This window comes from Colobus angolensis, unplaced genomic scaffold, assembly GCF_000951035.1.
Source record: "Colobus angolensis palliatus isolate OR3802 unplaced genomic scaffold, Cang.pa_1.0 Scaffold92, whole genome shotgun sequence".
NCBI classification, from domain to species: Eukaryota; Metazoa; Chordata; class Mammalia; order Primates; family Cercopithecidae; genus Colobus; species Colobus angolensis.
In genome coordinates, this window is record NW_012123154.1 from 2129421 (window position 1) to 2151797 (window position 22377).

Here is a 22377-nt window from a genome sequence, read left to right on the forward strand (position 1 = left end):
TAATCCCAGCACTTTGGGAGGCCGAGGCAGGTGGATCACCTGAGGTCAGGAGTTTGAGACCAGCCTGGCCAACATGGTGAAACCCCGTCTCTACTAATGGTACACAAAATTAGCCAGGCATGGTGGTGCATGCATGTAGTCCCAGCTACTCAGAAGGCTGAGGCAGGAGCATCACTTCAATCTGGGAGGCGGAAGTTATAGTGAGCCGAGATCATACCATTGCACTCCAGCCTGGGCAATGAGAGCAAAACTCCATCTTAAAACAAAAATGTCACAAAGACTCATGAACACAAGGAATATTGTTTCCATTAGCTCTTCCCGAAAAACATACAAATGAAAAAATTCCCATTAACTAAAAATTGATTGGCAGAGCTTGTGCATAAGAATTAATGGTGGGCATCGACTATATGTGCCTCTAAAATTTGGGCTAAATGAAAGGTATCTGTGTGATAAAATATAACAATTGATACATATTTTTAAAATGCATAAATGTTTCTGTATCATGAATATAACAATAAATAGAATCAACCAGAGTGGGGATATGTGTCACGTGTGAGTCTTTATTTATGCATGTATGTAGATACGTGTATTTCCATTGACATGTAATTATAGAACAGTGTGGGAGAACTTCTGTTGAACATATTGGTCCTCTCAATAAACATAGAAAGGCTTAATTCTCTCACTAGATGAAAAAAATATTTTTCAGATTGGCTAAAAAGCAAAATCCAACTCTCTGCTGTATACAACTAAAGCAAACTGTATCACAGAGGTTAAAAATAAAAGAATGATCTTTATGTTCTCATGATAGACCAATACTTGGCCTTTAGCAATGCGTTAAAAAATGTTTAAATCTTCTTACCAATTGATATAGCATTCAGCAGTGTCTGCCCGGTGTAAGTAGTTGCTCTTGTCTTGTTGCTCCCTGTAGGCACCTGTCTCTCCCCTGATGTTGGGTCAGGTGTTTGTCCCGTATTTGCCCAATCAGAGACCTGATAGGTTAAATAAAAGCTATTGATTTGCAGTTTGTCCAGGCTTTTCTTATGTGAAGAGGACACTCACCAGTTCTGTGTACCTCCGAGGGAAAGCGAAAGTTGGCATAACCAGTTTTACAAAAAGCAATGACCCAAAAATTCTACCTTTAGGTATATACCTGAGATACTTGCATCCACTTGTGCCAAGAGATACGTAAAATAATATTCAAATAAGTGATATTCACGAGGCAACAAACACTAAAAACAACCCATGTCTATTAGTAAACAAATGGAAAATATACAACATTCATATACCAGATTACTGTGCAGAAAGGAAAATGATGAATTATAATTACATGCAACATGAGTGAAGTTTACAAACATAGTATTGAGTGAAGCAGAAAGAAAAGAATGAATACGGGATGATTCCATTCATGTAAAGTTCTAAAGTACAAAAATCCAAATCACAATTTTAGAGGTGCATGTGTAGATAAAAAGATAAAAAGAGAACTTCTAGGGGACTGCTCAAATAACAATAAAAGCAATGGCTACTTTTTATAGAGGACAGAAACTGGGAAGTAGCACATGGGAATGTATGGGTTATTATTACTTGACCTGGATAGGGTGGTTTTGTGTGTATTTGCTTTAAATAATTCATTAAGCTCGATATTTGAAATATTTCACATTTATTTGTGTGATCATGAAGGCAATACATGCTTTAAGACTAACATTAAGAAAAATCCCCCACCGTGACAAACATGTGTTTTTTCTAACATTTATAATCCCAGTTAATTTCATTTGCTATAATCTACAAATATGCAATAAAAGTGTAAATACAAATGTTTATTCTAAATTAGGAGTAGACACCACCCGCTTTCCTCCTACTCCACCTGTGATTGTGGATCATTACTCACCTGTTTAGAAACTAGAACTAGTGGTCTGACTTTGGTGATTTATATGTGATTTCCTGTTTCACATGGCATGGGGTTGTATAATTACAAGAATAGTGTGAGGCTATTCGTATGGTGATTCTTCTTCTTATAATTATTCCTTATTGTTATTAATCTTGTTCTTATTGTGATTATTCCTGTTGTCCTCCTCACCAAACACACTGTACATGCCCACACACCGCCGGGAGGAAAACATCCCGGTTCAGATTCTCAGCACTGCGTTTAGGAATAAGTCTCGTAGCAACATTAGGCTTTAAGTTAGTTTTTCTTTTTTTAATTTTATTTTTTACTTTTTGAGACAGAGTCTCACTCTGTCGCCCAGGCTGGAGTTCAGTGGTGTGATCTTGGCTCACTGCAACCTCCGCTTCCTGGGTTCAAGCGATTCTCCTGTCTCAGCCTCCCAAGTAGCTTGCATTACAGGCATGCACCACCACGCGCGGCTAATTTTTCTATTTTTAGTAGAGACAGGGTTTCACCATGTTGGCGAGGCTGGTCCCAAACTCCTGACCTCAGGTGATCTGCTCGCCTTGGCCTCCCGAAGTGCTGGGATTACAGGCGTGAGCCACTGCACCTGACCACATTACACTTTTAGAAGGCTCAGGTGTTTCACATTGGGCAGGTGAACTGGCTAGTATTTATACCCTCAATCATTGCTATGAACTCCACATAATAAGACTAGTTCATAAGGAATCAATCTGCCAAAACCATTAACTATATCATGGATACCAAAGAGATTGGGTTAGCGGGTCATATCTCCTTTTGTATTAACCTCCTTTATCCACCCCTCCAAGTATATAATTAAGTAAATGTAGCAATATTTTGGCGATTTCAAATGAAGTCTGTAAGATTAGTCACCTGTCCTATTATCCTATCTTAGGTAGTGTCTTAAAACACAAGAACCAAGGGCTCCTTAACTGCTACATTCCCAGCAAGGACTGGGGAAAGGTGATGGTAGAAATCTTGCCCTTGTAACATTGCATGTTAAGAGAGCACTAAGGGTGGGGAGTATTTGGGATTCGGGCATTAGGAATGGGAGCCTGGCATTGTTGGGAGGAGCAGCAGCGTTAGGTTACTTTCCAAATACCCCTAGAGTTTAATTGCCTTGGTTTCTTCCCCTAAATCCGACTATCAGTCCACGTCTACCAAGAGAATGGGAACAGAGAATGGCCGCCTCTCACTTTCTCAATTCTCTGTTCTTCCACCTTCTCACCTCCCCCTTCTGTGCCTTTTGTCCTCCAACATACACTTAATAGGAATGGGGGAGTGAAAGAGGCTCATCTGAGTTGGGGGCTGAAGGGGAGATTGCAATGGTAACTGCGTTTTTGTTGCTGTTGTTAACGGTGTTTGGCATTTTGGAGGAAGCTAAAGAGCAATTTGATTTAGAAGACTATTCCGTCAGTCAGATCACTCCGAAACAAGTCTTCTTGACCTTTGCTAACCCAGAGAAAGCATCCAGTGACGACGAAAACGAGGTGCCATGAGATTCCCTCTCAAAAAAAAAAAAAAAAAAAGGGAAAGAAAGAAAAAAAAAAAAGGAATGGCCTATACGTGAGTCCCAATAAACTCATCTACTCGTCAAGCTGGACTGGTCTGAGTCATTCTCTGGTCTGCTGGCTCCTTCCCAGTTTGGGGCGGAGGATGTTCTACATAGTCCTGGATTTTTCCCCAACAAGGAAGAGAACTCCTTGTCCTGCAGTGTTCCTCTAGCGCCCTCTCCTGACAAAAGCTTAACTTCGTAGCTGGAGCAAGGCGTACCCGGCATCGCAGGGGACAGTGAATTTGGCCTGTGATCCAATCAAAACCTACGATTCTAAACAGACACTGGACGCGAGAATTGGGGTTGGGCGGGCCAAGAGGAGCAAGCATTATAGAACTTGGGAACATGAGAAATATACGGAGATGGAAACGCCGGGGTGGCTAAGCAGGTAAAGGCAGCGGGCGCAGATGAAGCGGGCGGGGCGTCCCCCGCGCTGAACCGTCCGGTACAGAAGCCGCAGGGGCGGCGCAAGCTGGAGAAAGGAACGCGAGGACAGCGCGCGTGGCGCGGGGACTGCCCCAGGACGAAATCTTTTTAGTGGCCCGTATGAGGTGTTTACAGGACCCCGGGACTTTGGGAAGTTGTCTGCTAAACCCCAGTAGACCCTGAGGAGCAGCGGCTCAAGAATCTTCTTAAACTTGTCATCAGCGGCTGGGCCTGCTGAAGGTGACCATGGCACACGAGGGAGAGAGGAGCCCGCGAGAGGCGGAGGATTGTGGGGTCGTCCAGGAGGGTCGATAGGCGAAGAACCTGAAAAGCATCCAAAAGGGTACCTAGGTGGGGCCCTTTCAGGGACTTGGGGCGTAGGGCAGGGCGCGTGGGACGAGATGGGTGTGCGCATGTGACGAGGTGGGTGGGGCGGTGGGTGAGGACCCCGACCCCGACCCCTGTCGGGCTGTAGGGGAAGCAGGGAAGAAGTAACGTTGGGCGGGTGGGGCAGCAGGTGGGCGCACTGGAGCTGCGGCATAACAGGTGGAACAAACTGGGGACTACACTCGTGGGCGCACGTGCGGAGGAGGGACTGAGGAGGCTCTTGCGTGCTCCTCTCGCGCACCGCCGATTGCTTCAACCGCACCTTCCGCTGTCCGTACCGCTGACTCTTACCGCTCTGCTTACTGCGCACCCTCAGCCCTTGTGCAGCCAGCTCCCAGCCGGTCCGCTCGAGGACCAGGCTACAGACGTGCCCGCGGGCTGCCGGCGGTTAGGGAGGGCGTTGGGAGGAGGAGCCCCGCCCGGGTGGACGCGCGCCCTTCAGTGGCGGAGGCGGAGGCGGCGGCGAGGCCTGAGCGGTGAGTGCCCAGGAGTCCCGGCCAGTCTTCATCCTGCGGGCGTCCCCCTGCGCTGGCCGCTGCTCCTTGACGCACTGGAGGCGGGCGCGCAGAGCCCAAAAGGACGACCCCCCAAGCAAAACTCACTCATATAAATCTCCAGAGACTTCCTCATTACCCCCCCCCACCACCACCACACGCATACATACACATGATGAAATCAAATAGAAGCACTGTTTGGAATTTTATATTGACTATGCAAAGTGCTTGAACGCACTGACTTTGGGGGCAAATGCCTTGTCCCTAGTCCTGACTAGTCCAGAATTTATTTGCTGTGACCTATGGCAAATTGCTTGGTTTCTCTAAGCCTCCATTTCCTAAGGCTTATATCTGAAAATAACTATAAGAGGAAAGGATGCTATTGTATCCAACTCAGAGGGCGGTCCTGATACTTACATTGCAAGAACATGTTAAGTGTTGCATAAATGGCAGCAGGGGCTGTGGAAGTTCAGTGATGATAGGTAGTTTAATTTGTCCTAGTTTTCCTTTGTCAAAGCATAAATCCCACCAGAGAAAGTCACATATGCAAGGAATACTTTACGCAAAGATGCTGTCCTAGGGAAGGGAAACCAGAACTCAGTCTAAACTAACTCTGAAACAAAGTCGGGTAGGGTTTTTAAGCTTTAGAATGAGTAGAAAGGGGCTGGACGGCTGTAGGAAGCATACTGAGTTGTTTGCTGAGTTTACAAAGGTTTCCTCTGTGATTAGGCCAGCTGTGTTTGCTAATTGGCTCTCAGGGAAGTTATGCTCCTACCCTCCCATAGAAACTGGGAGATAGGGGGACTGTCTTCCTTGATCGCAATTCAAAGGAATGGCTCCCAGGTCCTTGACAAAGATTATTCTGGTTTGTAAAACTAGTAAGAGGCTATTAAAAAGAGTTACGTATATCTCAAGACAGAGAAATGATTTACAGTGAAAAGCTTTCTAAAGAAAATGCTCTGTATTAGTCCGTTTTCACGCGGCTGATAAAGACATACCCAAAACTGGGCAATTTACAAAGAAAGGGGTTTATTGGACTTACAGTTCCACGTGGCTGGGGAGGCCTCACAATCGTGGTGGAAGGTGAAAGTTACATATCACGTGGTGGCAGACAAGAGAGCTTGTGCAGGGAACCTCCCTTTTTTAAAACCATCAGATCTCATGAGACTTATTCACTACCATGAGAACAGCATGGGAAAGACCCCTCCCCCATGATTCAATCATCTCCCACAGGGTTCCTGCCACAACACACAGGAATTATGGGAGCTACAAGATGAGATTTGGGTGGGGACACAGAGCCAAACCATATAATTCTGCCCCGGCCCCTCCCAAATCCGGTATCTTCACATTTCAAAACCAGTCATGCCTTCCCAATAGTCCTTCAAAATCTCACCTCATTTCAGCATTAACTCAGAAGTTCACAGTCTGAAGTCTCATCTGAGACAAAGCAAGTCCCTTCTGCTTATGAGCCTGTTAAATCAGAAGCAAGTTAGTTACTTCCTAGATACAATGGGGGTACAGGCATTGGGTAAATACAGCCATTCAAGTGGGATAAATTGGCCAAAAAGGGGGGCTACAGGCCCCATACAAGTCCCAAATCCAGCAAGGCAGTCAAACCCTAAAGCTCCAAACTGATCTCCTTTGACTTCATGTCTCACATCCAGGTCACGCAGATACAAGAGGTAGGTTCCCATGGTCTTGGGTAGCTCTGCCCCATGGCTTTGCAGGGTACAGCGCCCCCCTCCTGGTTGCCTTCACGGGCCAGCATTGAGTGCGGCTTTTCCAGGCACAGGGTGCAAGTTGTCAGTGCGTCTACTATTCTGGGGTCTACAGGACAGTGGCCCTCTTCTCACAGCTCCACTAGGCCAGTGCCCCAGTAGGGACTCTGTGTGGGGCCTCCAACCCCACATTTCTGTTCTGTACTGCCCTAGCAGAGGCTCTCCATAAGGGCCCCACCCCTATAGCACAATTATGCCTGGGCATCCAGGAGTTTCCATACATCTGAAATCTAGGCAGAGGTTCCCAAACCTCAGTTCTTGACTTCTGTGGACTCACACGCTCAACACTATATGAATGCTGCCAAGGCTTGAGGCCTGCACCCTCTGAAGCCACGACTCAAGCTCTACATTGGCCCCTTTCATCCATGGCTGGAGCAGTTGGGATACAGGGCACCAAGTTTCTAGGCTACACACAGCATGGGTAACCTGGGTCCAGCCTATGAAACCACTTTTTCCTCCTAGGCCTCTGGGCCTATGATGGGAGGGGCTGCCATGAAGGTGTCTGACATACCATAGAGACATTTTCCCCATTGTCTTGGTGATTAACACTCAGCTTATTGTTACTTATGCAAATTTCTGCAGCCAGCTTGAATTTCTCCTCAGAAAATGGGATTTTCTTTTCTATTGCATTTTCAGGCAGCAAATTTTTCAAACTTTTATTGTGTTTCCCTTTTGAAACTGAATGCCTTTAACAGCACCCAAGTTAACTCTTGAATGCTTTGCTTCTTAGAAATTTCTTCCACCAGATACCGTAAATCATCTCTCTCAATTTCAAAGTTCCACAAATCTCTAGGGAAGGGGCAAAATCCCACCAGTCTCTTTGCTAAAACCTGACAAGAATCACCTTTGCTCCAGTTCCCAACAAGTTCCTTATCTCCGTCTGAGACCACCTCAGTCTAGACCTTACTGTTCATACCACTATCAGCATTTTTGTCAAAGCTATTCAACAAGTCTCTAGGGAGTTCCAAACTTTCCCACATTTTCCTGTCTTCTTCTGAGCCCTCCAAAACATTCCAACCTCTGCCTGTTACGCAGTTCCAAAGTTGCTTCCACATTTTCAGGTATCTTTTCAGCAGTGTCCCCGTATGCTGGTACCAATTTATTGTATTAGTCCATTTTCACACTGATGATAAAGACATACCCAAGACGGGGCAATTTACAAAAGAAAGAGGTTTATTGGACTTATAGTTCCACGTGGCTGGGGAGGCCTCACAATCGTGGCGGAAGGCGAAAGGTAAATCTCACATGGCAGCAGACAAGAGGGGAAAGCTTGTGCGGGGAAACTCCCCATTTTAAAACCATTAGATCTTATAAGACTTACTATCATGAGAACAGCACGGGAACGGCCCACCCTGTGATTCAGTCATCACCAACAGGGACTCTCCCATAACACATGGGAGTTATGGGAGCTACAAGATAAGATGTGGGTGTAGACACAGAGTCAAACCATATCATGCTCTAAGAAAAGAAAGTTTTGGGCCTAGAGTCAGGAAAAAGCCTTTTTAAGGCCAGCCGAGGAGAACTTTAAGGCTGTCTTGGCTACCTCATTTTGTGCAAAGTAGGCAGAAAGTTTAAAAGAAAAGAAACATATATTTAAGTATAATTAAGAAAATTACAGTGTTTCAGTTAAAGCAGTTCAGTGATTTTTAGAAAAGGAGCTGAAATTAAATAGTATAAATTTAATTCTAATAATTCAGGGCTATGAACCATGTAATTGCTTAATTTTCAATAACTAATTGTTCTTTTGCAACTACAGTTTGGCAGGTTGCCTTAATAATTTTCAGGCATTTTAGGTTCATGCTCCTTCCAACCCTCCTTTCCCTAACAAGGGTTGCATCTAAGTTATCAGGGATAAGGGTGGGGGGTGTTACATATTTAGGACCAGGATGTTGATGTGCACTTGTTCCTGGCCAGACTCTTCTGCTATAAATAAGATCCCCAAATCTATTTTGGGAACAGTGAAAGGGATGGGATGATGCTGAGCAGCTGGACTTCGGCATTTCCTTATTGTGCATTATTTCCAATCCATTGTTTTACCCTGGAAAGGGTCAACTGAAAGAACTAGCCATTGTCTTTGTAGGTTTAAGTATTGCCCTGTCTTCCCTGAGACCAAAAAATAAAAGATTGAATGAGGGATGTTACTGAATTGAAAACTTATGGTTAATATTCTAAAACATTACCCACTAAAAGAGCAAGAGAAAAAAGTGGGAGAGTGTTTCAGATGATTCCTTCTTCACAGGTTTACCTGTTCCCCCATCTGAAGAGTTAATTAGAAAAACAATACAGGTACATCATATAAAGTTCAAACTCCATAGACACACAATTTGTAAAATGTGTGAGTCCCCCATTTTCCACCTCCTGAGGACATACTATCACCAGATCTTCTACCACTTTTCTTTTCTATACATGTACTTCTTTTCTATACATATATATTTTTCCAAACAATGTGTTTATATCATGTATAATTTTTTGCAGTTTACTTTTTCTACCTTAATAATATATTATCCTCTCATGACAGTACATCTATATCTATCCCTTCTTTGTAATAGAGGAACAGGATTTTATTGAAGGTATTGGCATGATTTATGTAATCATTCTTTCTGTTTTCATTTGATCTTACTGTTTTCCAGTGTTATCATGAACATCTTTCTGCCTGAATCTTTGTTTTGCTATGGTTTTACTTTATGAATTTTGTTTCTAGGTTTGTTTGCTCTTTTTTTTTAATCTTTAAGACTTGGATCCACTGCATAAATTCCTTTAAAGTTTGCAGACATGTATTGAGTGTATTGATCAGCTGCACTAAGGAGTATGCACTTGATGTGAATCCCCCTTCCGTGAAAAATCCTTTAAGAATGGCATAGTTGCAAAGTTGGAAGGCTGTGTGAATCATAAACTGATTTTACCCCATCACTACATCAGCCAAACACCTGCTCTGCCAGTTTGATTAAGATTAGTCATGTATTTCATGCCTGTAATCCCAGCACTTTGGGAGGCCAAGGCGGGTGAATTACCTGAGGTCAGGAGTTTGAGACCAGCCTCACCAACATAGTTAAACCCCGTCTCTACTAAAAACACAAAAAATTAGCCAGGCGTGGTGGTGCACGCCTGTAATCCCAGCTACTCGGGAGGCCGAGGCGGGAAAATCGCTTGAACCCGGGAGGCGGTGGTTGCAGTGAGCCGAGATCGTGCCATTGCAGTCCAGCCTGGGTGACAAGAGCAAAACTACATCTCAAAAAAACCCAAAATTTACTCATGTATTAATTGAGATTTGCAGGGCCATGTCCTTTATATAAAACAATGCACAATGCACTAAGCTCCATGGTGTTTGAGACACAAAGGAGAACAAGATACCATCCCCACCACTGGGTAGCTTAAGATTATTGTCTGTATCCAGTATATAGCAATTGTAATGATTTCTAAAATGGTTTTCTATTGAGATACAGTTCACATGAAATGAAGTGCTCAGATTTTGAGTGACAGTTTGATCAGTTTCAAAGAATGTGCACACCTAATGAAGACACGGAACATTTCTGTAACACCAGAAAATTCCCTCTTGCCCTTTCCTGATCAATCACAAACCCCTCCCCTATAACCATTGATGTGGTTTTTGCCTGTACCTTTATATGAATGGAATCATGCAGAAAATACTTTTTTGGGTATCTTACTCTGTCTTCCTTATACCCCTTTGTGCAAATCCTCCCATCCCTAGACCTCGACAACTTCTGGTCTGTTTTCTACCCTTGTAGTTTTGTATGAATTCTTTATGTATTCTGTTTGCCCAGGCTGGAGTGCAGTGGCATGATCTTGGCTCACTGCAACCTCTGCCTCCCAGGTTCAAGCAATCCTCCCACCTCGGCCTCCTGAGTAGCTAGGATTATAGGCACGTGCCAACACAGCTGGCTAATTTTTTTTTTGTATTTTTTATCAGATATGTATTGTGACTACATATGTATTGTGAATAGCATTTTTTAATCAGATATGTATTATGAATATTTTCTTTCTCCACTTGCATTTCTGTTTCCTTAGCAGTGTCTTTACAAGAGTACATTTTTTATATTTTAATGGAATTTAATTTACCAATTTTTCCTTTATGGCCCATACCTTGGGTGTGCAAAGTAAGAAATCCCTACCCACCTGAAGGTAACAGAGATTTTCTCCTATGTTTCTTCATTTCATTCATTGCTCCTATTTTCCTTTAAATTTGTATACTTTTAGCTTTTTTCATTTAGGTCTGTGACTCATCTCGAGTTAATTTCTTGTGCCTAGTATGAGGTAAAGTTGGTGCTATTATTTCCCTCCATAAGGATATTCAGTTATTCCAGTACTGTTTTTTGGAAAGGCTTCCCTTTGTTCCTTTGGTACTTTTGTGGGAAAAAAATTGACCACTTAGTGTGGGTCTATTTCTGGACTCTGTTCAGTTTCACTGATATATGTATCTGTGTCTTCACCAATACCACACAGTTTTAATTACTGTAACTTTATATAATAGATCTTGAAATCAGATAGTATAAGATCTCCAGTTTTGTTCTTTTCTAAAGTTGTTTTTGACTATTCTAGCCCTAGAATTTCTATGCAGTTGCTTATTGGAACTTTGATGGGATTGTATTTATTTTCTTAAAGCCTCACCTACAATGTGTTGTAAAGCTTCTGAAATTTTGCCCATCTGAAAGTAAGTAATGACTTGTCAGTTTTGATTGACATTACTCTTGTTATGAGTGAATATGAAGATCTTTTGTTATTATGTTTGAGGACTATTTTTCTTTGAACTGCTTTTTTTTAATTAACATTTTTTATTACACTTTGAGTTCTGGGGTATATGTGCACAACGTGCAGTTTTGTTACATAGGTATACACATGCCATGGTGGTTTGCTGCACCCATCAGCCCGTCACCTACATTAGGTATTTCTCCTAATGCTGTCCCTCCCTTAGCGCCCCCCTCCCTACCTCCTGACAGGCCCCGGTGTGTGATGTTCCCCTCGCTGTGTCCATGTGTTCTCCTTGTTCAGCTCCCACTTATGAGTGAGAACATGCGGTGTTTAGTTTTCTGTTCTTGTGTTAGTTTGCTGAGAATAGTGGTTTCCAGCTTCATCCATGTCCCTACAAAGGACATGAACTCATCCTTTTTATGACTGCATACTATTCCATGGTGTATATGTGCCACACTTTCTTTATCCAGTCTATCATTTGGGTTGGTTCCAAGTCTTTACTATTGTGAATGGTGCTGCAATTCACATACATGTGCATGTATCTTTATAGTAGAATGATTTATAATCCTTTGTGTATACACCCAGTAATGGGATTGCTGGGTCAAATGGTATTTCTAGTTCTAGATCCTTGAGGAATCACCACACTGTCTTCCACAATGGTTGAACTAATTTATACTTCCACCAGCAGTGTAAAAGCATCCCTATTTCTCCACATCCTCTCCAACATCTGTTGTTTCCCGACTTTTTAATGATCACCATTCTAACTGGCATAAGATGGTATCTCATTGTGGTTTTGATTTGCATTTCTCTAATGACCAGTGATGATGAGCTTTTTTTCCGTGTTTGTTGGCTGCATAAATGTCTTCCTTTGAGAAGTGTCTGTTCATATCTATCACCCACTTTTTGATGAGGAGAACATTTTTGCCATCTATCCATCTGACAAAGGGCTAATATCCAGAATCTACAAGGAACTTAAACATTTTTTTTTCATTTTTCTAATGGTTTTCCCTCCCCCTTCAATTTATAGACCTCTTCATATATATATATATATAGAAGAGATTAGCCCTTTATCTGTGATACATGTTATTTTCTCCCAGTTTGTTATTTATCTTTTGGCTTTGTGTTGACATTTACTTCACAAAACGTATTTGTACATACTATGTTATCAGACTTATCTTGATAATAGGTTTTGATTCATGGAGACTTTTTCCACTCCCACATTTTATATTTTTCCAAATGACTATTTGTTACAGCACCATTTATTATAAAGTAGAAATTTTTCCCAGTTAGCTGGGATGTTACCTATATAATAAACTAAATTTCTATATGTATTTTGGTTCATTTCTAGACTTTCTATTCTGTTCCATTTGCCTGTCTTTCAATTCACGTATGATACAACACATTTTTAACTATAGAGACTTTGTAGTATGTTTTAAAATTTGGTAGAGCTAGTTACACATTTTTTCCTATATGTTGTCTCCTAGTAGTTTTACAGTTTCAGGTATTACATTTAAGAATTTGATCTGAATGGCCAGGCATGGTGGCTCATGCCTGTAATCCCAGCACTTTGGGAGGCTGAGGCAGGCAGATCATGAGGTCAGGAGATTGAGACCATCCTGGCTAACACAGTGAAACCCTGTCTACTAAAAATACAAAAAATTAGCCGGGCGTGGTGGTGGACACCTGTAGTCCCACCCAGCTACTTGGGAGGCTGAGGCAAGAGAATGGCATGAACCTGGGAGGTGGAGCTTGCAGTGAGCAGAGATGCATTCCAGCCTGGGTGACAGAGCGAGACTCTGTCTCAAAAAAAAAAAAAAAAAATTAATCCATTTTGAGTTGATTTTGTACATGGTATAAAAGTCTAATTTCATTCTTTTGTATATATAATCCAGATTTCTAAACTCCATTTATTGAAGACACTGTCTTTTCTCCCATTGTGTGTTCTTGGCATCTTTGTCAAAAATCAATTGATGGTAAATGTGTGGGTTTATTTTGGGGCTATCTGTTATCTTCCTTTGGTCTATGTGTCTGTTTTTATAGCAGTACCATGCTGTTTTGATTACTGTAGATTTGTAATATATTTTGAAGTCAGGAAGTATGATGCCTCCATTTTGTTCATTTTCCTCAAAATTGTTTTAGATATTTGGGGTTTTGTGGTACAATAACAATTTTAGGATTTTTAATCTATTTCTTTGAAAAGTGTCATTGGGATTTTGATAGGGATTGCATTGAATCTGTAGATCACTTTTGGTAGTATGGACATTTTAACAATATTGTTTCAATCCATGAACATGGTATATCTTTCTTTTTATTTGTGCCTTCAATATCTTTCATCAATATTTTATGATTTTCAGTATACAAGTCTTTCACTCCCTTGGCTATATTTGTTCATAAGTATTTTTCATAGCTATTGTAAATACAGTTGCCTTTTATATTTCGCTTCAGATGGTTTAATGCTAATGTATAGAAACTTTTTTGTTTTTTGTTTTTTGTTTTTTGAGGCAGTTTCACTTTTGGTTCCCAGGCTGGAGTGCAATGGCAAAATCTTGGCTCACTGCAACCTCCGCCTCCTGGGTTCAAGTGATTCTCCTGTCTCAGCCTCCCAAGTAGCTAGGATTACAGATGTGTGCTACCATGCCAGATAACTTTGTATTTTTAGTAGAGATGGGGTTTCACCATGTTGGTCAGGCTGGTCTTGAACTTCTGGTCAAGTGATCCACTTGCCTCAGCCCCCCAAAGTGCTGGGATTACAGGTGTGAGCCATCATGCCCAGCTGAAACTACTATTTTTGTAGGTTGACTTTATATCCTGTAACTTTATTGTATTTTATTAGTTCTAGCAGTGTTTTCACTGACATTTTAGGGTTTTCTATACATAACATCATATTATCTGCAAACAGGAACCATTTGGCTTCTTTTCCAATTTGGATGACTTCTCTTTCTTTTTTTGCCTGATTGCCCTGGCTAGGTCTTCCATTACTATATTGAATAGGAATGGTAAGAGTGGACATCTTTGTGTCTTTCCTGAGATGCTTTTGGAAGAAACTTTCTTTTTCTTACTCTTGTATGTGATGTTAATGGTGAGCTTGTCATATATAGTCTTCATTGTGTTGGGTTACATTCTTTCAGTGCCTAATATGGTTAGAGTGTTTATCATGAAAGGATATTGAATTTTGTCAAATGCTTCTTCTGCATCTGTTGAGATAATATATGGTCTTTGTCCTTTATTCTGTTAATGTGGTGTATTAACATTTACTTGCATATGTTGAACCATCCTTGGATCTCAAGGATAAGTCTCACTTTATCGTGGTGAATGAATGATCCTTTTAATATGCTGTTGAATTCAGTTTGCTAGTGTTTTGTTGAGGATTTTTGCATCTACATTCATCAGGGAATTAGCCTGTAATTTTTTTTTTTTTTTTTTTTTTTTGAGATGGAGTCTCACTCTGTTGCCCAGGCTGGAGTGCAGTGGTATGATCTCAGCTTACTGCAACCTCTGCTGCCTCCCAGGTTCAAACAATTCTCTTGCCTCAGCCTCCCGAGTAGCTGGGATCACAAGTATGTGCCATCATGCTCAGCTAATTTTTGTATTTTCAGTAGAGATGGGGTTTCACCATGTTGGCCAGGCTGGTCTCAGACTCTTGCCCTGCTCATCTCGGCCTCCCAAAGTGCTGGGATTACAGTCATGAGCCACCGTGCCTGGCCAGCCTGTAATTTTCTTGTATGTCCTTGTCTGTCTTTGGTGTCAGGGTAGTGCTGGCTTCATAAGATGTGTTTGGAAATATTTTTTCTTAAACTTTTTGGAGTTTGATAAGGATTGGTCTTATTTCTTGTTTAAATGTTTTGTAGAATTCAGCCCAGAAGCCATCTGATTCTAGGCTTTTCTTTAATGGGAGACTTTTTATTACTGATTCAGTCTTTTTTTTTTTTCATCAGTCTGTTTCTTATCTGTCTATTTTATCAGGCTGTTTGTTTGCTATCAGTCTGTTCAGATTTTCTTTTCTTTGTGATTAATACTTGGTAGGTTGTATGTGTCTAGGAATTTTTTCATTTCTTCTAGATTAATTGTTAACATGATTGTTAACATAGTCTCTAGTGATAATTTGTATGTCTGTAGTATCCGTTATAATGTCTCCTTTTTTATTTCTGATTTTACTTAAAACTCCTCTCCTTTTTTTATTAGTTATTCTAGCTAAAAGTTTGTTTTATCTTTATCACGTTTTGTTGATTTTTTTCTATTGTTTCTCTAGTCTATTTCATTTATTTCTGCTCTGATCTTTATTTTATCCTTCCTTCTGTGAACTCTGTGCTTAGTTTGTCCTTGTTTTTCTAGTTCCTGGTTTTCTAGTTTCCAATTCCAGTTCCTATACCAAGTTTCTGGGTATAATGTCAGGGTGTTTGAGATCTTTCTTCTTTTTTGATGTAGATGTTTATTGCTATAAACTTCACTCTTAGAACCACTTTTGCTGTATACTATATAACTTACATATTTTTGTATGTTGTGTTTCCATCTTCATTTGCCTCAAGATATTTTTAAATCCCTTTAATTTCTACATTGACTCATTGGTTGTTTGGGAGAATGTTGTTTAATTACCATATGCTTCTGCATTTTCTGAAATTCTTTCTATTTTTGATTGTTAGTATAATAGCACTGTGTCTGGAAAAGGTATTTGAAATGGATTTCAGGCTTCATAAATTTACTAAGATTTATCTTATGGCCTAACATATGAACTCTCCTGGAGAATGTTGTGTGTGTGCTTGAGAAGAATGTGTACAATTGACCCCCCCCCCCATATCTGTGTGTTCTACATCCACAGATTCAACTCTGGGCCAAAAATAGTAAAAATAATAATAATAAATAACAATATGACAAAAATACAAATAAAAAGCAATGCAGTATAACAAATATTTATATAGATTTTATATTAGGTATTATGAGTATCTAGAGAAAATCTGAGGCATAAGGAGTATGTGTGTAGATTATATGCAAATACTACACCATTTTATATAAGACACTGATCATCCATGGATTTTGTTATCCTAAGGGGTCCTAGAACTAGGCATTAGCACTGTGCCTAGTTGGGGCTTACCTGTAGCCTGTGTCCACTGGTGCCAGCCTGGAGGTTGGGTGTATGGTTGCTAGCCCAGAAGCTAGGTCTATGAAAAACTGGGTCCTGGAGCCATCTTAGGACCTGGGTTCACAAGGCTTGGCACAGGGAAGGCCTGGGCCCTGTGTTTGTAGGTGCCTGCCAGGTGTTTGAGCCCAGGTGTGCCATCCTTATTCTGGGATGGGGCTGAAGCCCAGGGCCACTGGGACATGCCTAGTGCTTGGGTCAGCCCAGTGCAGGGGCAGGCCCAGAGACCAAGTCCACCAGGCTGGGCTGGAACCTGGGACTGCAGAATCTGGCCTGGCATTGGTATGGGCTTGGAGGCTCAGTTTGCTGGTACTAGCCTGGCAATGGGTAAGCCTGGAGCCTGTATCTGTAGGGGCCAGCCTGGCAGCTGGGTCTACCAGGTAGGCCCAGTACCTGGAGCTGTGAGATCTAGCCTGGTGCTAGGGCAGACGTGAAGGCTCAGTCCCTGACTTATTTTCTTGATGTTAGGTTAGATTTTGATGGGCAGAAATTTTAGATTTTGATAAAGCCCCTTTTTTATGATTTGTATCCTTAGTATCCATTTTAAGAAATCTCTGCCTACCCCAAGGTCAGAAAGATATTCTGTAGTAATAGTAGAAATGTTAAAGTATCTTACATTCATCTCATGTCATATTCAGAAAAAATTGCTTGTAGGAGTAGTTGACTATAGCATTTTGTTATTTTCTTCCAGAGAGGATTCATTTTTTATGTTAGGCAGCTGTCAGTACTTGCAATCTTGGGAGCGCCCTCATCCCGTATCGAGGATTGAGATTATTTGAAGTTGGGGTTTGTAGAAGCTAAAAGGATTGAGATTATTGGCCGGGCGCGGTGGCTCAAGCCTGTAATCCCAGCACTTTGGGGGGCCGAGACGGGCGGATCACGAGATCAGGAGATCGAGACCATCCTGGCTAACACGGTGAAACCCCGTCTCTACTAAAAAATACAAAAAACTAGCCGGGTGAGGTGGCGGGCGCCTGTAGTCCCAGCTACTCGGGAGGCTGAGGCAGGAGAATGGCATAAACCCGGGAGGTGGAGCTTGCAGTGAGCCAAGATCCGGCCACTGCACTCCAGCCTGGGCGACAGGGGGACTCTTTTTCCAAAAAAAAAAAAAAAAAAAAAGGATTGAGATTATTTGCAGTCCCAGGGAAGGTCAATCTCCTTTAGGTTCCTCCTTACTTACAAAGTCAAGTCCTAATCGAATCCCTTCCATTCCTGGTCCTGAATTCCAGCTCTCTTTCTCGTAGTCCCAAGAATTTAAGTCAGATATTCACGGTCACATAGTTGTGAAATCCCAGATGGTAGTGGTGCGATTTCAACCTAGGCAGTCTAACTTCAGATCCTGGGTTATTAAAAGGAAACTTCCACGTCACCCTTACCATGAGGGATGAATTTCATTTGTTTTGCTTCCCATTGTATATCTACACCTCACATGACATGTAGTAGATATTCAGAAAATATTCATTAAATATAAGAATGAATCTTCTCTTAGACCATTTGGGATACTATAGCAAAATACCACAGATTATGTGGCTTAAAAACAGCAGAAGTTTATTGCTCACAGTTCTGATGGCTGTGAAGTCCAAGATCATGGTGGCAGCACATTCCATGTCTAGTGAGGACCCCTTTCCTGGTTGGCCTGTCTTTTCTTTGTGTCCTCAGATGGTGGAAGGAATGAGAGATCTCTGTGGGGCCTCTTTTATAAGGGAATTCATCCCATTCTAATCACCTCTCTAAATCCCCACTTCATTTTTATTTTCATTTATTTCTTTAATTTTTTGAGATAGAGTTTCACTCTTGTTGCCCAGGCTGGAGTGCAGTGGCGCAATCTCAGCACACTGCAACCTCCGCCTCCCTGGTTCAAGTGATTCTCTTGCCTCAATTCTCCTGCCTCAGCCTCCCAAGTAGCTGGGATTACAGGCACGTGCCACCAGGCCTGGCTAATGTTTTGTATTTTTAGTAGAGACAGGGCTTCACCATGTTGGCCAGGCTGGTCTTGAACTCCTGACCTCAGGTGATCTACCGCCTTGGCCTCCCAAAGTGTTGGGATTACAGGCATGAGCCACTGTGCCTGGCCCCCAAATCCCTACTTCTAAATACTTTGACCTTGGGTGTTAGGATTTAACATAAGAAGTTAGGGGAACATAAACATTCAGTTCATTGCAAATCTGTTCCCCTTAGCAATACTATTAGTGGTAGTTACTTCCAATCTGATAGATTATTGAATAGCATTTTGGGCTTATAGTTGTGCTGTTATTTTATATACTGTTTTGTTGCTTTGCCATTGGTGGTGACTTACTTGTTTTTGTTGTTTTTAAATTAGTATTTCCATGGGGATTGGGAAAACTACTGGCAAAATTTATCTGGAAACTTGCATGAACAACTTATCGATCTTTGTTTTGTGGTTGGCATTTTATCCATATTAGAAGCTCCATAGACGTTGACTAAATTAAAAATGTAGGTTGGGAGGCTGAGGCGGGCGGATCACTTGAGGTCAGCAGTTCGAGACCAGCCTGGCCAACATGGTGAAACCCCATCTCTACTAAAAATACAACAGTTAGCTAGGCATGGTGGCAGGTTGTAATCCCAGCTATTCAGGAGGCCGAGGCAGAAGAATCACTTGTGGGAGGAAGAGGTTGCAGTGAGCTGAGATTGCACCACTGCAGTCCAGCCTGGGTGACAGACGGAGATTCTGTCTCAAAAAAATATATAGGGATAAACAATTTATCAAATACTTTAAATCCTTATATTTCCTATTTTAAATCTTTATTAAAGATTTCTTGTCTTTAAAGCTTGATTATAAAATTAAGTAGTTTAAGTAATTTACTTGTCTAAAATTTACACATCATTAGATAATCTTTTCTTTTTAAAAATCTTGACTCCCTCCATAGAGTTGAACTTCCTCTCTTTTTAGAAGAATGGATTTCTCGGAGGCCAAAAAATTTATGGTTCTTCTCTGGAAGAATTTTATTTTAAAGGTAAGTTGAACTACCTATAGGGTTATTACAACAGCTCAGAGGCCACAGGGGGAAATTCTGACAGCTTGATCATTGAATTTCAATTTTTATTGTTTTACTTTTTTCAGTACGAAGGCTGGGTTATCTCTGCCAAGTATAGAGTTCTCACAGAGAGAGATAATAGCAGGCTGTTATGTAGAAAGCAGAAAAAAGACAGTCCAGGAAACTGCTGCTATTATAGAGTGAAGCTGTGTTTTTGGCAACCTATATATTCTTGTATGAAGTATCTTTTATCTTAATATGAAAGAATTATACACAATATAGGACTATTCAGCCATGAAAAGAATGAGATCCTCTCATTTGCAACAATATAGATGGAACTGGAGGTCATTATGTAAAGTGAGATAAGCCAGGCACAGAAAGACAAACTGCATGTTCTCACTTATTGGTAGAAATTAAAAATTAAAACAATTGAACTCATGGAGATGGACAGTAGAAGGATGGTCAACAGAGGCTGGGAAGGGGTAGCTTGGGGTAGGTAAGGGGGAAGTGGAGATGGTTAATGGGTACAAAAAATAGAAAGCATGGATAAGACATAGTATTTGCTAGCACAACAGAATGACTAGAGTCAAAAATAATTTGAACGTACATTTAAAACTATCTAAAAGAGTGTAATTGGATTGTTTGTAACATAAGAGATAAATGCTTGAGGGAATGGATACCCAATTTACCTTGATGTGATTATAACCAATTTTATTCCTGTATCCAAATAGGCTATATATAGCATAAATACCTACACATACTATGTACCCACAAAAATTAAAAATTAAAAAAAAAGTTCAAAAATGAACTTGCAAAATTAATAACCTCTTAGGGCAATTAACATAATCTTTTTTCTTCTTCTTCTAGAGGCGGCGATGTATTGCTTTAGTTGTGGAAATGGTCCTCACATTTCTGTTTAGTGCCGCACTTTTGGCAGTACGCTCTGTTATTGTTATAAAGAAGAACGGACCTTTTGATTTCGCTGCTCAGCCTGTCGATGAAGTGCCTTTCTACATCACAGCTTCCTTAGCTTCTCCTTTTCCTTTGGAATTGGCTTATGTGCCTTCCAGAAGTACGGTGGTTCAGGGTATTATCGAAAGAGTGAAAATGGATTTAAACCCCCAAATGAAAGGTTAGAACTTCACGTTTTCTGAAAAAACATACAGAATTACTAAGTTGATTTAGTGAAGACATACTTACAACCTTATTAACTGTTTCTTAACTTCCCAAGTAAAACATCGTTGAAATCCTCATACTAAGTGTAAATATTATGGACTTTGTTAAACTTGAAAGTTAAATTTCCAGAAAATATTTTGTTCGTAGAACCCAGAACAAATAGTAATATTTCAAAATGAGATGACCAATTATGATGATGATTCTAAGTTGTTATCCAGTTTTGTGATACTGTTTTTTTCTATCTGGTTGTGCTTCTTGAACCTGGGTAAGTATACCTCCAGGGGTGTGTGATTTTGTGCCACAGATCAGTGGTCAGTTATTTAAAACAATGTTTTATATTAAAATGTGGTGTGAGTAATATAGGAAGGCTTTAGAAAACACTCAAGCTATGTAGAATTATTTTAAAAGCCTTCAATCCCTCACTTACCTTCATATTCCCAGATCAGTTTCTTATCTCTTTCTCTCAGAGGTAAATACTGTCAGAAGTTTGGGCCGACCAGGCCCAGTGGCTCACGCCTGTAATCCCAGCATTTTGGGAGGCTGAGGCGGGCAGATCACCTGAGGTCAGGAGTTTGAGACCAGCCTGGCCAACATGGTGAAACTCCATCTCTACTAAAAATATAAAAATTAGCCTGGCTTGGTGGTGTGCACCTGTAGTCCCAGATACTCGGGAGGCTGAGGCATGAGAATTACTTGAACCCAGGAGGAGGAGGTTGTGGTGAGGCAAAATTGTGCCACTGCACTCCAGCCTGGGTGACAGTGCAAAACTCTGTCTCAAAAAAAAAAAAAAAAAAAAAGAAGTTTGTGGGCATCTTCCTAGCATACCTCTCTCTACACATGTGTGTGCATGGGCGCACACACACACACTCATGCAACTTTTCCATCTTTTTTGTCTTTCAAGAGATATGAGAGTCCTTGAGAGTAGATGCCATCTCAAAGCATTTTTTTGTTGTTTGCTTTTTTATCAAAGCATCCTTATTTTAAAATAAAGACTGAAACAAAAGAATATGAAGTTCCCAGTAATTTTTAAATTCTACAACAAAAATATCCCAACAAATTTAGAGTCTATCATGGGTTACTCCAACAGTCTGTTTGGGTTACTCAAAATATTTTCTGATTTCTACTCTGATGTCTTCTTTGATGCATGGAATTTTAAAATTTTTAGAAATGTGTTGCTGAACTTCCAAACACTGGGGGCTTCTTGTTATCTTTCTGTTGTTGATTTCTGTTTTAATTTCCTTTCATCAGAGAGTATACTCGATTCCAGTTCTTTGACATTTTGAGAATTGTTTATGACTAGTACATGGTATATTTTGACAAATGTTTTCTGTGCATTTGTAAAAACTGTGTGCTGTAGGGTTTGCTTCTGGTGTTCTATAAATGCCACCTAGACAAAGCTGGCTAAGTGTCATGCTTTTCAAGTCATCTGTATTCTTTTTTTTTTTTTGTCTGCTTATTATATCCGTCATTGAAAGAAGTATTAAATTTCCAATCAGGTATTATTAGGATTAAATAAGTTATATACTGCATATATTAATTTTTTTTTTTTTTGAGACGGAGTCTCACTCTGTCACCAGGCTGGACTGCAGTGGCACAATCTCGGCTCACTGCAACCTCCCACCTCCCAGGTTCGAGCAGTTCCCCTGCCTCAGCCTCCTGAGTAGCTGGTACTACAGGCACCCACCACCACGCCTGGCTAATTTTTTGTATTTTTAGTAGAGATGGGGTCTCACTCTGTCACCAGGCTGGACTGCAGTGGCACAATCTCGGCTCACTGCAACCTCCCACCTCCCAGGTTCGAGCAGTTCCCCTGCCTCAGCC

The 22377-nt window shown here is 41.1% G+C and overlaps 2 protein-coding genes across 2 annotated transcripts in view; one reads left to right on the forward strand and one right to left on the reverse strand.

The window, feature by feature from the left end:
* The window catches only part of CRYM (crystallin, mu), a 47207-nt gene extending 41244 nt beyond the window's left edge, over window positions 1-5963 (reverse strand). Inside the window, exon 1 of the mRNA XM_011931900.1 lies at window positions 5808-5963. The gene's annotated coding sequence lies outside the window, so the exon portion shown is untranslated. The remainder of the gene's footprint in view (window positions 1-5807) is intronic.
* LOC105504501 (ATP-binding cassette sub-family A member 3-like) overlaps window positions 3751-22377 on the forward strand; it is a 32410-nt gene continuing 13783 nt past the window's right edge. Inside the window, exons 1-3 of the mRNA XM_011931964.1 lie at window positions 3751-4235; window positions 19273-19359; window positions 20248-20512. Coding sequence (XP_011787354.1) covers window positions 19300-19359; window positions 20248-20512 — 325 coding nt within the window. The 5' untranslated portion in view covers window positions 3751-4235; window positions 19273-19299. The remainder of the gene's footprint in view (window positions 4236-19272; window positions 19360-20247; window positions 20513-22377) is intronic.